This window comes from Zingiber officinale, chromosome 4A, assembly GCF_018446385.1.
Source record: "Zingiber officinale cultivar Zhangliang chromosome 4A, Zo_v1.1, whole genome shotgun sequence".
Lineage (NCBI taxonomy): Eukaryota > Viridiplantae > Streptophyta > Magnoliopsida > Zingiberales > Zingiberaceae > Zingiber > Zingiber officinale.
Genome location: NC_055992.1, coordinates 116,594,151 through 116,610,011, shown reverse-complemented (window position 1 = coordinate 116,610,011; position 15,861 = coordinate 116,594,151). Strand labels below are relative to the sequence as shown.

At 36.3% G+C, this 15,861-nt stretch overlaps 2 protein-coding genes across 2 annotated transcripts; one reads left to right on the top strand and one right to left on the bottom strand.

Moving 5' to 3' along the window:
• Positions 1-285: 285 nt before the first annotated feature.
• LOC121972669 (ethylene-responsive transcription factor 8-like) lies at positions 286-768 on the top strand. The gene has a single exon (XM_042524317.1). It carries the CDS (start codon positions 286-288, stop codon positions 766-768), a length of 483 nt encoding a protein of 160 aa, XP_042380251.1.
• A 1,704-nt stretch (positions 769-2,472) lies between these two features.
• LOC121970720 (pre-rRNA-processing protein TSR1 homolog) lies at positions 2,473-12,718 on the bottom strand. Its single transcript, XM_042521611.1, has 21 exons — positions 12,564-12,718; positions 12,410-12,492; positions 12,107-12,184; positions 11,314-11,445; positions 11,081-11,131; positions 10,850-10,993; positions 10,632-10,754; positions 10,449-10,526; positions 10,098-10,190; positions 9,912-10,034; positions 9,039-9,122; positions 6,528-6,626; positions 5,840-6,022; positions 5,536-5,611; positions 5,118-5,221; positions 4,784-5,043; positions 4,101-4,187; positions 3,757-3,984; positions 3,158-3,236; positions 3,007-3,070; positions 2,473-2,902 (listed from the first exon to the last, which is right to left on the bottom strand). Exons 1-21 carry the CDS (start codon positions 12,652-12,654, stop codon positions 2,793-2,795), a joined length of 2,370 nt encoding a protein of 789 aa, XP_042377545.1. The 5' UTR covers positions 12,655-12,718; the 3' UTR covers positions 2,473-2,792.
• Positions 12,719-15,861: the final 3,143 nt, after the last annotated feature.

The window sequence follows — 15,861 nt, the reverse complement described above, 5'->3', positions numbered from 1 at the left end:
TCGCCGTTCGTTGTCCGCACTCGGGTGGGTCCAGCCGCCTCCAGCCGTCAGATGGGGCGCGAACGCGGTCGCGCTGCGTGATTCGTGCGGAGGTTAGCGAGCTTACGGTGCTCCGCGTGGAGTCACACGTCGCCCGCTTGCCGATGGCGAAACATCGGTAAGCGGTACGGTCTGACGGTGACCGTGGGAGAAGACCTGTCGGGCCGAAGCCAGACCGACGTTTCCGGCTATAAATATGGAGGTCTTCGGAGCTGCTTCCCTTAACCTCGAAGTTTTCTGGTGTAGATGGCGGCGGCGACGGGCGGAGGAGCGCGCGGGGAGGGGCACTTCCGCGGCGTGCGGAAGCGGCCATGGGGACGGTTCGCGGCGGAGATCCGCGACCCGTGGAAGAAGACGCGCAGGTGGCTGGGGACCTTCAATACGGCGGAGGAGGCAGCGAGGGCGTACGACGATGCCGCACGCAGCCTGCGCGGCCCCAAGGCGAAGACCAACTTTGGATCCGCCGGCGAACCACAGATCGCGTGGGGGCCGACGCCGACTCCGCCGGGCTGGGGATTAGGGGGGATCGGCGGGCGGGATCTGTCGCTAGGGCCCACGGAGGGCGGCGAATCAGGGAGCCCTGGGTGCTGGAAAATCGAAACCGTCGAAGTGGTGGCGGAGGCGTGGGTTCCGCAGGAGAACACCTCCGCTGCCACCACCGCCGGCCGCGCGCCGGAGGCGAAGACGCCCTTGGCGTTCGATCTTAATTTGCCGGCTCCTTCATTTTGATGTAGATCCGACGGCCGCGATGCCTTCGATAAAAGTTTTCGATTTTTTTTTGTAAGCTGTAGAGAAGTGGTTCAATTACGAACCGGTTGTTCGATCCGAGATTAGACCAGTCCGGTTGGATCTTCAATCTCATAAGTGCTTGTTTTAGGAAATTTAATGACCAAAATGACACTGAGGTAGTTATTAATTACTTAGATCGCGGCCGGCCCTTAAATACATTAAATTTTAATGAGTAAGGATTTGGTAAAAGTTTATTTATACTCTTTCAATGTTCTTGTATGAATAGAAATTGATCCCCGGGGTTATGATATAGCGGTAGAGTATTTAAATTGCTACTCAAATATTCACGGTTCAAGTTTCAACTATAATGAATTTGTAAAAAAATTTCTTTCAAATGGGACACGCAACTAAGACTACGTTTGGTAGGATGTAATTTATCTTGTAATTATTACATTACAAGGTTAATTATTTTATTTGGTTTAATTTTAAACTTATAATATAATGTAATCTGAATTACAAAAATTAGTGGATTACAAAATAAATATTATGCAATCCAATTACATTACGAGGTCACCATTTAATCAAAATTTTAATATCGAATATACCTCTAGTCCACCTCGACCGCTAGTAGAGGCGGTCAGTGGAGGAGGTCAACAGCGACGACCGTTGATTACCGCAAGCTCCGGCAGAGGTGCGGCGGGTGTCGGTAGAGGTCGTATAATATTTTTGTCATTTTATAATAATACGAATTACACTTCTTATAAAAAATAATGGACACCAAATAATAAAATATAATGACCCGTGTAATCAACACATTACCTACATTACATTATTAAACGTAGTAATGTAATCAAGATTACATTATATTACAAATTTGATTACATTATAAGTATATTATATTACACTCAACCCAACGTAGCCTAAAGAATGTTGAATTCTTGGGCTGTCCGTTGCGAGCGCTTCCCGATTTATCTTGGTGATCAGTCGAAAACTTTCATAGGGTCGGATCGATCATCCCAAATTCAACGTTATCCAACCTGATTAATCTTTTTAGATAAAGAATTTATTACAATAACACAATAGGACAGGATTAATTTTTGAGAGACACATCTAACAAAAAATTCCTCTAACCCCTAATCACACTAACTCCATAACACAAGGGATTCCTGGAGTGTGAGACCTTTTCTACCCTTTTATGAATATAAATTGTACAAATAAATTATAAATAAATAAATTTATAACATTAAACTACAAACAAACAAATTGCAAAATAAGAGCTAATAAAGTCTGAATCAGCCGAAAGGTCTATTGGCTGCTTTTGCCGAAGTGTTTCTTTTATTTCTAACTGCCGGCTTTTGCTAAAATATCTCTTTATTTCTAATAGCGTGGTGAGGAATGCTATCACAAGAAGACAAAAGTAAAATACGAAAAAAAAAAGTAAACGGCGGCCGCCACGCTAGTGGGACAAATCGGCTGCTGCGGCGCCGCCGGCGGCGGAATTTGATAAGAAAAAAACCACGCCGCCCGCCACTCATCATGTGTTCGGCGGTGCGATCCCTAAGAAATGGATCGATCCAGATTGGAAAATAATATTTTTAATATTTTAAAAAAATTATAATCGCAGCCAGAAAATAATCGAATTATTACCCAAAAAATAAATAATTCCTGCAGAATGAAAGTAACCATCTAATTAGCACTTTGCAATTTTTCTAGAAATCCAACCTCATTATCAAAAATAACTTGGAACCAGTAAATGCAGTAAACAATAATATCACATTTTGAAGAAAACAAATGATAGAATAAATAGGAAGCACAGCAAAAAGCTAGTAACTCGTCCAAAATCATATGGTGCATCAGATACATCATGCACCAAAGAGAAAAACTACAAGCTGATACAATGTACAAATTTAGGAAATGGCTAATTTGAATGTAGATTCCCATTCTTTGGTTTCTTTTGAACCGGAAGTTTAATCCCAGTAAAGGGAGGGAATATTTAGCCTACTCATGTTGCTGCATTTGATGTCCTACGAAGCGTAGCAATGCTCCGGCCACTTGGGGTAAACGCGTTTGTATAGGCTTATGCACACGGTATCATTCTGCTGAATCACGCCATTGAAGATACATTTCATAGCGCCTGAAGGATAAACACACAAGACAGAGGAACCATTAGTCCAAATTTGTGACTGTTGAAGTTATAAATTTATAAATTCTAAATTTAACTGGATCGGGACTGCATACCGTGAGTCCCAACAGTCTCCATGATTCTACCTCGACGACCACCTTTTGTCCATACCTCTAGTGGCTGCACGTATCAGAAAATATATCAGGAATAATTTCCACTGTGAATATCACTTTAAACACCCTGCCAACAAACAGCTGAAAGACTTGCCTTGAACCATCTGACATCCTCAGGATTATGGAACATGTACCGCACTATGGACTTAGATTTTGACACTCTTTGCGGGTAGCTGCACAATAGATCGTATCGTTATTAACTAATAGATACTCTGAAACATGAATGGGTAGTATAGAAGCAAACTCAACACAAATGGGTAGCAGAAAAAATTATTCTCAGTGCTAAAGATGAAACGAAATTGATGGTAAAAAACAATGAGTTCATATAATCACATTATAGCAGCAGCATCAACATGAAAGCATAGAAATCATCATAATTTCAGATGAAAAGGTATGGCAATGATTATAGTTTTCATGACAGTAAAAATAATGTAATGGGGGAAAACTGAGTGCATCTGCATTACAACTAAGATAACCTTTGGAACACAATAAACAAAAAAAAAAGTAATAAAAACAGTTGTCAAGGTCTTTTTCACAAAAGAATTTGGAAAGAATCACTTTACTAGGAAACATAGCATCAAGAAACAAAATTATTAGGTTTGCAACTAACTGTACAAGAAGATTGTAATTAGCTAGTAGATATGCACATTCACATTTACATGCGAGTAATAAAAAAACCAAGAAAAAAATTACCCAGTTAAAATAATCTTCTTAAGGATTATCCTATCTGGGTCCACTGATTTTAGTGAACCAAGGGCAGCAACAGCAGGAGCTTCTCCATCTTGAGTCTTCAGAATTACCAATGGAAGGGGAGGAAAGTTAATAGGGGCATAAACAGATGCCATAGAGTAACGTCCTGGATGTAGAAATCTCTCCATTTTGTGCTTATCAGAATTCAAATTGTCAGAAGAAAACAAAGGCCTGCAAATAACCAATGTTAAAGACTCTTCAACTTCAATTGTTTTATCTATAAAACTGATAGGACTACAAGGGAGTTTCAGTGAACGTATAAACAACAAAGTTCACCAAGATAGTACCTTGCATTGAACTGACGGAACCCTACATGGAAACTGAGCATCTCTTTGGACCGTATAGGAGCATCATAAGAGTCGTGTTTCTTAATGCTGTAAAACAGAGAAGAACTTAAGAAATGCCTTTCAAAATTTGAACATAATATAAAACTCATTAATCAAACTTTAAAGGTATTGTTCTTGGGACAGTTGCTCTTCAGTTAATTTAAATGACCCATCCATGACCATCCATCAACAGCTTCTCTTAAATACCAATTTATAGCTACAAGCCCATCATATTCTAATTTGTATCTAAATTTTTCACATGGATAAAAATACTTTGATCAGAATTTCAAGAATGTTCTAAGAAACGGGAAGAAATTATGAACAAGTCAGTGTACATTATCTCAGATAGTACTGCTTCTGTAGGTCTCACAAATGAGGGTTATCCACAATGTTCCTTTTCTAGTGATTTATTACTTCCTACAAACTAGATGATACCATTAGATACTAACATGGGTTGGAGATGCAAGACCATTTATGATTGAATTTCAATACAGGTAGAGTCAATGGATCCATGAGATTAATGTAACTAAAATATAATCAAAGCAATAAAGATCAATAACAGCCATCAGAATCACCATCCCACACACTGACAATTAAAAAAGTATTCTTCTATCCGAACATGAGAACACACGAAAATAATATACCTAAAGTGCTGGACGGACATCTTTGATTCATGTTGTAGAAGCCCACATACAAGCACAGGTGCCTTCCTTAAGGGTAAACATAGCCTAGCAGACACTTCCAAAGGTACACTTTTCAAGTAGATTCTCACATATGATCCTACAGGAGCACATTCATTCGTGTTCCCTTCATCTACCTCAAGCATCTTTGCAAGGACATTCTTTTGCGTTTTAGCAAAATTGTCAAAAGCAAAAATTCTTGAATATTCAGGGGGTAATGATTCCTGCCAATGAAAAAAGCACATGATATAAAGAGAGAGACAAAAAAAAAGACAAAAAATTAATATAGGATGGTCACTTTTGGATCCCATGAAGAGGTTCGAAAAGACTTGAGTCCTCTATATTTGGCAAAACGCTTTTTAGCTGGGACATCAATTGGTGTTTCTACTTCATCAGGAAACTCTACACAAAAAAAAAAACTTTGGTTAGACCATAAAAATGTGAGAACAAAGGTGTTCAGATATTTAATTGACTCATTAAAGAAAATGTTAACGCATAGTTCACTGAAGGAAATAATAGGTGTTGACAATTTATGTCCACCTGAAGCAAAGAAACTGACCAAAAAAAGAATTGATCTAAGTTGCAATTGCTTTCAAGAATAAAATGATGATATCCCATGTTGTGTTGTATAAATAGATGAGATTCTCAACAGTTAAAAAATACAAGGAGAGGTTCTTTTCTTTGTAAATTTAAGTGATTTAGCAGATGATAAGTACCTTGATCATCAGCATATGCTTCCTTAATTTTCTTAACCTCTGCTTCTATCTGTTCCTTTGTCATGTTTTCATCGTCCTGTAACACATTATGTTCACATAAGAAATTAACATGGAGAAACGAGCAGAAAATACAGTCAGACAAGTCACAAGAATTTCTAGCTTAGATGACAGGCATGAGAGCAAGGCCTACAATCTTTAAGTAAAACAAAAATGAAGCTACAACCAAGCATTGCTCACTACCAATACTTGATGAATTAAAATGAATTATGCTTTAATTTAGAACAGTAATCATGTGAAAACTCACAGCCATTTCAGTATCCCCAATTGTTTTATCATCAAAATTTTCACTGACAAAATGATCATCAATATCTGAATGATCAGAATTTTCTTGAGCTGCTTGGTCTCCATGTTCAGCTATTATCATACCATCATCATCCTCTTCACTAAGGTTAGAGTCATCATCAGTATCCTCCACAATCCAAGCAGCCTAGAAAACATGGCAAGTAAATGTGATTAATGAATTTTTCAACCTGCACTTAGCAAGGAAAATGAAAAAAAGTAGATGAAAAAAGAGCCAAATAAACAAAATTATTGCAGAGATGATAATGCTAAGATAGATGTTTAGAGTTTAAGAGGGAAAAACTATTACCTAGGAGCAATTAGGTGTAGCTACAATGGATTGATAAAGATATAAAAATAGGTTAGGATGGGATACACATGTTTAAAGGCAAGCAAAGAATTTGCTTAGTCTAGAAGTAATTCGGTTTGAAGGTGTAAGGATTAAAAGCCTTGAAAGGAGACCAAAACAATCTTAATCAACATGGTTGAAAGTAACCTGGAAATTTTGAATGTTTGCACTGATAAGTTCCTGATGGAGCAATATCCTTACAAACAGTTCCAATAGTTAGGAGTCTTGGGAGTCAAAGTTTATTCATATTATACCTATGCAAGGAAAAAAGTAAAGTGTAAGAACTCCAAATTAACGCAATAACCTGGTAATCTGAAGTGCCTCGAGGAAGTTTCTTCCTAACCAACTTTCGCTCTTTGTTATTTGTCTCGGCTTCAGCCATCTCTGCTTCTGTTGGCCATGTCTACTCAAAATATACACATAAGCAAACAGAAATTGCCAATTGAAGCATAAAATTATGACCATAACAATCAGTAAACATTTGAATGAACGCAGAGGTTACAACTTAAGATGATATCAATGGTAACCAAAAGATCATTGCTTTGTTAGCTTCCACAAAAATTATCTGACAACAGGTGGATTAATTAACATGAACTATATGTCACAACCAAATATGTACAAACTTGTATCTTATCACACATAAAAGTAATGATATTACAAGTTCTGTTGCTCTCATGCCATCTTCATGTGCACAGTTGAAGTGAAAGGGGGGAATTTTGTTTTTTTTCTAAATTGGCAAGTGGACCATGAGGCATACCAAATGTACAGAGCTAAACCAGGGTAGCTGTTAAGGCTTCTATTCATTTCATTTTATTAAGAAATTTGTTTTGTTTACAATGCACGGTAGGAAGTGGACTGTAAATATGGATAAGACGATGAACCTATGGCTCACACAACTAATCCTAAGATTCACTAATAACTTGAATACTTTTAATCTCATCTTGGAAATTGCTTGGTTGCAGTGTACTAATTGGACTAGTACAAAACCAACATAGCAAATAACAGAATATTTATATGCACTTTACTAAACAGAACTAACATCAGAACTATATGCTCTAGGTAAAAAACCTCTAGTTTCAACTGGTTTGACTAATATTCTAAACATATTTTCTGGTCTCTTCTGCATACAATAAATAAGGCAGAAAAGCCTATAATGCCAAAGAACAGGTCCAGAAGGTAGATTAATTACAAACGACTTGTCTGGTCTTTAGCATTAAGAGAACCTAAACTAAGCAAAGTAAATAGAAATCAGTCAAATTACAGATGCACAATAATCAAGAAGCGGACAAGTAATAAGCTAAGTAATAATAATACTAACATAAAAAATAAAATAAATAAATTTGTGAATTTTCTATTTATTTTGTGTGATTTTGTTAACAAAAGCCAAAAAGTTAACTTAAAAACAAGCATTAATGATGAGCTAGAGTCTAGATTCATCAACAATGACAAAGGCACTCTACTAACAATTACTCTCCAAACAACAAACGGATGGGCATCTAAAGCTAAAAAATATATTCGAAAGAGCATGGATGATTTCGAACACGGTGGCCTTTGCAGCTTTAATGTAATTATGTGTGATTTACCTTTATCTGTACTACTGTGTATTACAAGTTGTTACAAAATTGATAAGCCACAGCCCAAATGTTGGTACTGGATAGCACACGTATTAGAATGGAAATCGTGAGGCCACCTGAACTTTAGTCAAATATTTGGCATCTTTTGACAGTCTCGCAACTGAACCAGTGTAACATGCCCAAAGGTAAGCATAAATAGCATACAAGTCAAATGTCCTAGAGCCAAAAGGTACAATTCTCCAGGGCAGTTCATGCTGCGAGTAACAGACCATGCTGATGGTCATAACATAAAAAGAATAAATGGGAGAGAAATCTCAGACTTTGCTAACAATCTTTTATGACCAATAAACTGCTTCCTCCAAAATGATCACTAAGAGTGTGTTTCCTATGAGGCAGGAAAGTAAAACACAAATAGAAATAAGGCAACAAAAATATTTCTACAGTGAATCTTTCCCTCTGTTTCATTGGACAGAAAAGAGGAGGGAAGGGAAAGACTGGGATGTTCTTTTCTAACAAATAAAGTTTTGAAAAATAAATTTCTCCTCTTTCCTTCTCCCTAAGGAAATTGACAAACAAAAAACTCTTCTTCTTTCCTTCCCTCCAAGGAAACCAAGAAGGAAAATGCTTCTTAATCCTTTTCCTATAAGTATTTTTTTCCTTATCCTCTTTCTTTCTCAGGATATTTTCTTCCCTCATGGGAAACATCCCTGAAATAAGTAATATATTTAAGAGATGCCAACTCCTTGTGCTGTAATAGAACTAATTGATAAAACAATGATTTCAAAAGATGCCAAATAATAGGAATAACTCAAACTTTCCTTCCAACTGAATCAAGATTCATAGTAAATAGAAAGATGAGTAGTTATCTTTTGTAGTATGACCTAGGTGGATATATATTAGTTCAAAAGGCAAGGAGAACCTTGCAAAATACACCTTACCTCATAGCAACAAAAGGAAATAAAAGTGTCAACATATGATCATGGAACAATCAATGTAAATTTCTTATGCAAAAACAGACAGAAAGTAAAGTGGCTACCTTTTACTGTTACATATTAGCCCAAAACAAAAAAGGAAGAAAAAAAAGTACCAACATATGCTTATGGAACGAGCAACAAATCAGATATCATAAGCACAACCATAGGTTAAATAAATTCAGCAAGCGAATCAAATTTCATAGCTTACAAAAAACAAAAGAAGTAATTCAGTAGACAATACATGGATCAAAAGAAATCCATCCTCACCTGTTCACCTGCAAGAGGGTCGGGTACATTTTCAATAACCAAAGGTTCCTGCTTCAAAGGATCTGGAAGTAGAGTCTGTATGACCTGCATGTTTTCTCAAGCAAGAAATTCCACTTAGGTTAGCTGATTTTAGTCAAATAGATTATATCACATGTATAAATGGAGGATAGTAAGCAACAGTTAAGTAATCAAAAAATAGATTATATCACATGTATCAAAAATTAACGCTTTGATAACCAAAGCAGGAAAAAAGCAACTATTGACAAACCTGATGAGAAATTTAGATGCAATGTATTCAACCATATTTAACTAAACTGTCTTTACATTAGTGAATCATTAAATAATAGAATTTGCTACTGACATAGACAAGGTATGAGGTCGTAATTTCTATGTATGAGATTGTAGCCCATTAATCAACCAAGTTTGTTGTGATAAAATCTCAGACTGACTGCTATTAAATCACTTCTTCACATGTATTCTATTTTTACTCCCATTTTAGTAAAATCTACTTAATCAATTATAATCCATCACATGTATTCTCATTGCAACATGTAACCTTTGTATCTTGATTTCATACCCCATATTATAGCAGAGCTGAAGAAGAAATATTGTTCAAGCAATACTTATACAACAAAAACAAAAAATGTAGATGATGTCATGATTTATAAGAAAATACTTAGCCCAATCTATAGACATGAGATAATTATCAGAAGAGGTTTTCTTTGTAAAAAACTTAACTACATCAACATCAAGAGAATACCACAAATCACTTATAGGAGAACTTAAAAGAGTTTCAAACAAGCTAACAAGAAACCCTTTGAATCTAGAATTGAAAAATGGAAGATCATTTTATTTCTTTAAAAATAAAATTACCTGCGAACTATTCATATCATCAGCATCCATTGAGTTAGAACTTTTCCTTTCATTAATAGGGAATCGATCCTTAAGGATATCAATCTTCGCTATCGGAAAATCTCCAGTGCCTGAAACATGAACCTAGAGGGGAAGAAGTAAGAACCATGCACTGATAAAGAAACATGCCCTAGATAAAATACTTACCAGTTGGTTAGCAGAAAGACTGTGAGCACGCACATAACCAGACAGAAGCAACGAGCACATTCCAGGATTATCGTGATCAGGTTCTAGAAGTGTCTGATAAAAGTATTGTAAGAGAAGTTGGCAGGAAATATGCAGCATATCAAGTAAGGCAAAAAAAAAAAAAATAATAACTCACATTATGTGCTGTTAAAACTGACAAATAAAACATACACAAAAATATTGCCAAATCAAAATGCAGATCTAGTGATCATATGACATATGCACGAGGATAACATATTATATGCTCAAACAATATAATAAGCCTAATTATATCATATATATCTTGTATAGAATTGCTTCGAAAAAGTGCACCTCTTGGGACATAAGATAAGGTCTTTGATTCCTCCAATGAGGGCATGAAAGGCTTTGCTCCTTGAAAAGCCACATGAACTACAAGAAAAGGTCATTTACAAATAGTAAGAAGATGTTTAGAACTTTGAGTAAATATTTCAATCTAATGAGAATGTTTTTGGGTAGACCACGTTGTGGTAGTACCTTATGCAAATCATCCCTAGTATCAGCCAGATAAAATTTACAATCCTCAGGCAACTCAGAAGAAAGATGAGAAATGCACAGCTTTTTGAAGTCTTGTTTTCGTTTTATGTCTGAAGGAAGATCCTGTTGACAACATCCATTGTCCAAAATTTATGCACTCAATTTGTAACAATAGAAAATTTTGTGCGCATGAAAAGCATGCAACATTAAATATTTACCCTAATTAAGACAGCAGTGCTTGGTAAACCAATGGCTCTGAAGACAGAAAGACATTGCTGTCCAAATGCATCCACCGGGTTGCTTGTTTCATATTCATCAACCAATGAATTTGCAGACACTACAAATGCAATAAGATCTGCTATCTGTTTTCAAATAATTTAAGAAGATAAGCATAACTTGTCAATTATATATAAAAACATTTCTATGAAATGCCCGTGTATATTTGATACCTTTGCCATTTCCACGCACGATAACAGATCTCCATGTGGAGCTTCCAGGACCTTCACAGTTATTGCCATGATTAAAAAGCATATTGTAAGTTAAACAACAACATTTGGCACATAAAATAGCACTATGACATAGATTGCTAGACATAGCAAAGAGTCACAACAGTCAACTAGAATATGAAGATGACAGTCAATAACAGGAAGCATAATAGCAAATTTTGCAGTAAGGAACAAACCGTTAGCCTAAATTTGTAAATTGATGAAGCAACAGTGTTTGACAAAGGTGATGTATCTTCTCCTGATGATAGCATCAACAGATCCCTTGCAACTTTACCCAAATTTGTGGATGAGGAAAGGTCAAAAAGGACCTGACACAAAGAATATAAATTAATGTCAGCCTTACTTAGAAGGGAAACAAATCCAAACCCAAAATTTAAGTGCATATGCAAGAAAAGTGAAAGTAACACAGATTCAGTTTAAAAAGTACCAATTGTCAAATACAAAATGTGAACTTTGCTAACCATATTGACTATTAACCACTTGTCAATGCTTTTAATGCAGAAGATAATGACATCAAGCCACAAGTCATACATCAGACATAATCCTCACACAAGACACTGCAATCTGATGTACAAGATTCTGATTTTAAGCTAAGTGCATTGTTTTTATCTTATCAACATAGCCTATAATCAGGTAGTCTAGTCATTAACTGAAACTTAAATTTTCTTAGATCGCCATAAATTGTTTATGGCATATTTATCAAAAAAATAAACAATCAAGTCAATTAAACCACCGCATTAATTTAAAAAATGAGTTAAAACAAATTCAAATAAGTTGACACCCGAAATGGAAATTTTTGTGGAGAAATTCACTAGTAATTTATATTGTGAGCCAAAATTGAGGAATATCTCTTAAAGATGAATTTCCTTGAATCTTGACAAAAAAAAAATGGTAGCTCCAATTTTCAAGTCGAGGAGCAACAGTAATGGAATAATGAACAAAAAAAAATTCAAGTATAGTATTACTCACAATAACACGAGGTGGACTTGAGGATCCAGTTGAGGATCTTTTCTCCTTTAACAAAGCGGCCCTTTTCTGGTCACGGATCTGTAGTTCAAGAGATATCAAGAACTAATCACATTTAAAAGAAAAAAAATCAAGTTTTTCTTTCATTCTCAAGATGACAATCCTTCATACATCAAAACAAACGCAGGTACTTCTTTGACTTGAATCAAATTCTGATCTTACAACAAACCATGGGAGGAAAAGAACGCCCTCGCGTTATGCTTGATAAAATTCACAACAAATGAAACAACTGTGAGCGGTGCCTACCATTTTGCTGCGCTGAATCCGAGCAGCACGTGCCCCCTTCACTGCGGCCCGGTGAGAATCTGGCTTCCCGATACGTTTGCCATCTAAACACACACAGATGGCCTTTCAGGAAATGCATACGACCGAGAAAATTCAAATTCAACAATTAACTCACCAGTGCCGGAAGTCCGGTGGAGCTGACGAGAAGATTTTGAAGCGAAGCGACTCTTGTGAGCCTTGTTCGCCTGCGTGCGCGAGCCTCCCATCGAGGCGTAAGTACACGAAGGCGAGCCGCAAAAACCTAGAAAGTAAAACCCAATCGGAGTTTAGGCATCCGGCGAGAGGAGGGAAAGTCTTTTTATTTATAGCTAATCGGGCTATCGGGATCCGCTATTGGAATCCACAAGATTTGTTAATAAATTTAATAAATTAACTTTTAATTTGTCATTAATTATTGTCAAACTCTGAACATCTTAAAAAAATTTTAGTTTTAAAAATATTTTTATGTTAATACTATAACTCAACTCTATATATTTTGATTTTTTAAAATAAAAATTCTTTAACTCCTACATATACCATTTAAAAAAAATAGTTTTAAATTTTTTTTCTTGAACTTTGTAATTCAATTTCTCGAAATTTTAAAGATAAATTTTAATTGATTTAATCTTAAAATTAAAAATAATAATAATAAAACATAACTACGTATTTCAATAGAGACGTTAAGATCAATTTTAGATACCACGCACAACACAATTAAAGACCGTTCCACGATGAATATATAGATATATTCTATTTCTTATATTCTATTTCTTAATTTTTTTATAACTCCAAACTTAATCTTAAGAGTCGAAGTTTCTTAAAATTGAAGGTAATTGTCCTTTACTATTCCAATTGTGACGCTTCACTCAATTTCATAACTGTTTGTTTTTTATATAAATAATTTTTATAGTCTACATATTCACACTTTCACTCATTCGATTATTCATTGAGGTTAGCAGCTCTCCTGATTATTATTGGATAAATTTAAAAACGCTCACAATGATACAGCAACATTCTCTCTTTATCTCATACCGCACTTGAACTTACAAGACATTGTGTTTTATCAACACGGTCGCTCTGCCAAATGTGATGTGCATGTTTTAATTAAAAATCAAAGCATAATACTTTGATAATCCATCAAACATCTAACCGTTGTACAGTGACTGAGGGCTTATCTCGTAACTCATGATAGTAAAAAAGACAAATACGATCTTATTCGTGCTCAAGGCCTTTAGAATAATGATTAACACATAAAAAAAAATTAATTCACACATAAAAAAAATATTTATCTCAATTTTATTATGATTCAAATCTCAAACCTTAAGATAATAATATCTCATGAAATAATCACTACATCGTCCAACAAGACTATTTACCTCATAACTCATGTTAACACTCAACGTTGTCTTCGCGGTTTAGTCAATAGATCTAGATCGGTGCGGTTCGACCAACTGATCCACCGGTCCAACTGCTAAATTGGTATCTGAAACCGGTTCGGTTAAAAAAAATAAAATTATTACAATACAACCCCGAGAAAAGAAACATATTCTCGCGCACAGCCCTCTTTCGTATATCGAAACGCGCAGGCCATCTATTCCACCATTCGCCTCCTCTACTGTTCGTCTCGATCTCCCGTCCCCTTTGCTCTGCCTTCTCCAATCTCCTCGCGCAATTCGCGTCAGATTGCCATCTCCGAATCTCAGCTTTCTCCTCTTCCAATTATCAGTCAGTATTCCAATCCGATAAAGCAGCTTTTTTTCAATGAGAATTCGAGCATCCAAGACTCCACCTTTGAGCTCCATTTCCGACCTCGCTCCCTCGATGGACGCTTCTAGTGATCCAGCGAACCGCTGCGAGGGTCTCGATCTCTTGGTGCTGGCCGTCATCGAAGTGTTCGGGGAAAGAGCTATGGACGTGGAGCGAGAGGTGGACCGCGGAGTTGAATCTTGTTCGAAGGGGAAGGGGAGGAAGAGGTCATTGGCAATGCCCTCGAGGTTCCACGATTCCGTGATGCAGCCATGGAAGCGGAGCACGAGGCGCCGAGTAGTCAAGAAGAAGGGAACCGATTGAGCCCAAAGGTGGGGTTTTGCGACTGCCTCTTCTACTCGACCTTATCGGATTGATCGATTTCGAGGAGATTGAGTAGAAAATGGATGGATGAGATCTTTATTACTTGAATTTTTCTTCCTTTTTTAGTCGGATTTGAGAATCGTCGGAGTTCCTCACTCTTCAGTTTCAGATTGCTACAGTCTGAGTTAATCTATAGATAGTTTTCTTCTTCATACTGTTTTCTGATACATATAATGGAGATCTCATAGCTTATAAATGTTTTTTCTATAAAAGATTAGTTTAGAGCACAGAAATGTGATCGTTCATCTGGTTTCACTTGGATTATTTTTCTTCTTTGGAATTTCCTTTTATAATCCAATATAATTGAGAGTGTTAAGTTGTCCAATTGTTTCTGAACTTTATAGCTTCTATACTGTTGCCCATTGTCCAGCATGTGTTCTTGACATTTGGATCAGGAACAACTTCATGTATCTTGCCCTACGGAACTTTTTTGAATCAAATTCAAGGTTTTGAGAAACAAGAAGTGTAAAAAAAACAAAAAAATAAGGCCTTTTGTTGCCAAGTTACTCCAAGTCGTAGCAAACAAACCAATTAATGGTCATGTTCTTGTTGCCATGGTTCATCAGAATTTGTAGTTCTCTTATTTGATACTTTGAGGAACATGATGCTTCTGAAAAAAAATACAAAAACATGTAGTTACAGTTTAGTATTAATTTGTCTTCTTGTGGAATAATCCTCATCATTTGTAATCGCTTCTTGGTCTCGAGTTTGGTTACAATCTATAATTCTGCTTTATTGAGTTACTACTAGTATTGAAGTAGTTCCAAATCTTAAACTTGGTCCTTGCTCTTGCTTTCACCTTGAAGTTCTCTGGTTACTTACTTGAACAAGTTGTATCACTCTTTATCGCTATAGTTGCAAGTTCTTGTTCATACCTCTCCCACTGTTGAATCAATCCGTGTGCCAGAGAAAAAGAAATGGCACAAACCATCATGCTTTGTTAGACTTGCTAGTATATCTTATCAGATTCTGCACCATTCACTACCATTAGATCGACTTCCTAGTTCAAGAAGGTCGGGGAAAACAGAGACGAAGTGTTGCCGAAGCGATAGTTATGCTGTTCTGGAATGTGCTTTAACTTCTGTGAGTTTGCTGCTTACTGACCACCATGAAGAAGTTTCTTTTCTGGGAAGTTTTTCGACAAAATTCCTGGATTACATGCGTATTGATGGACAATTCTGTATGGTTTTCAAGTTTGTGTTTGACTAATCCTTCAGAGAATCTAGAACTTGATTAACTAATTTGCTTTGTTAGTGAGTTTAGAAGGAATCATATTTCGGCATCGCTAAGGATGAAGATCAAAC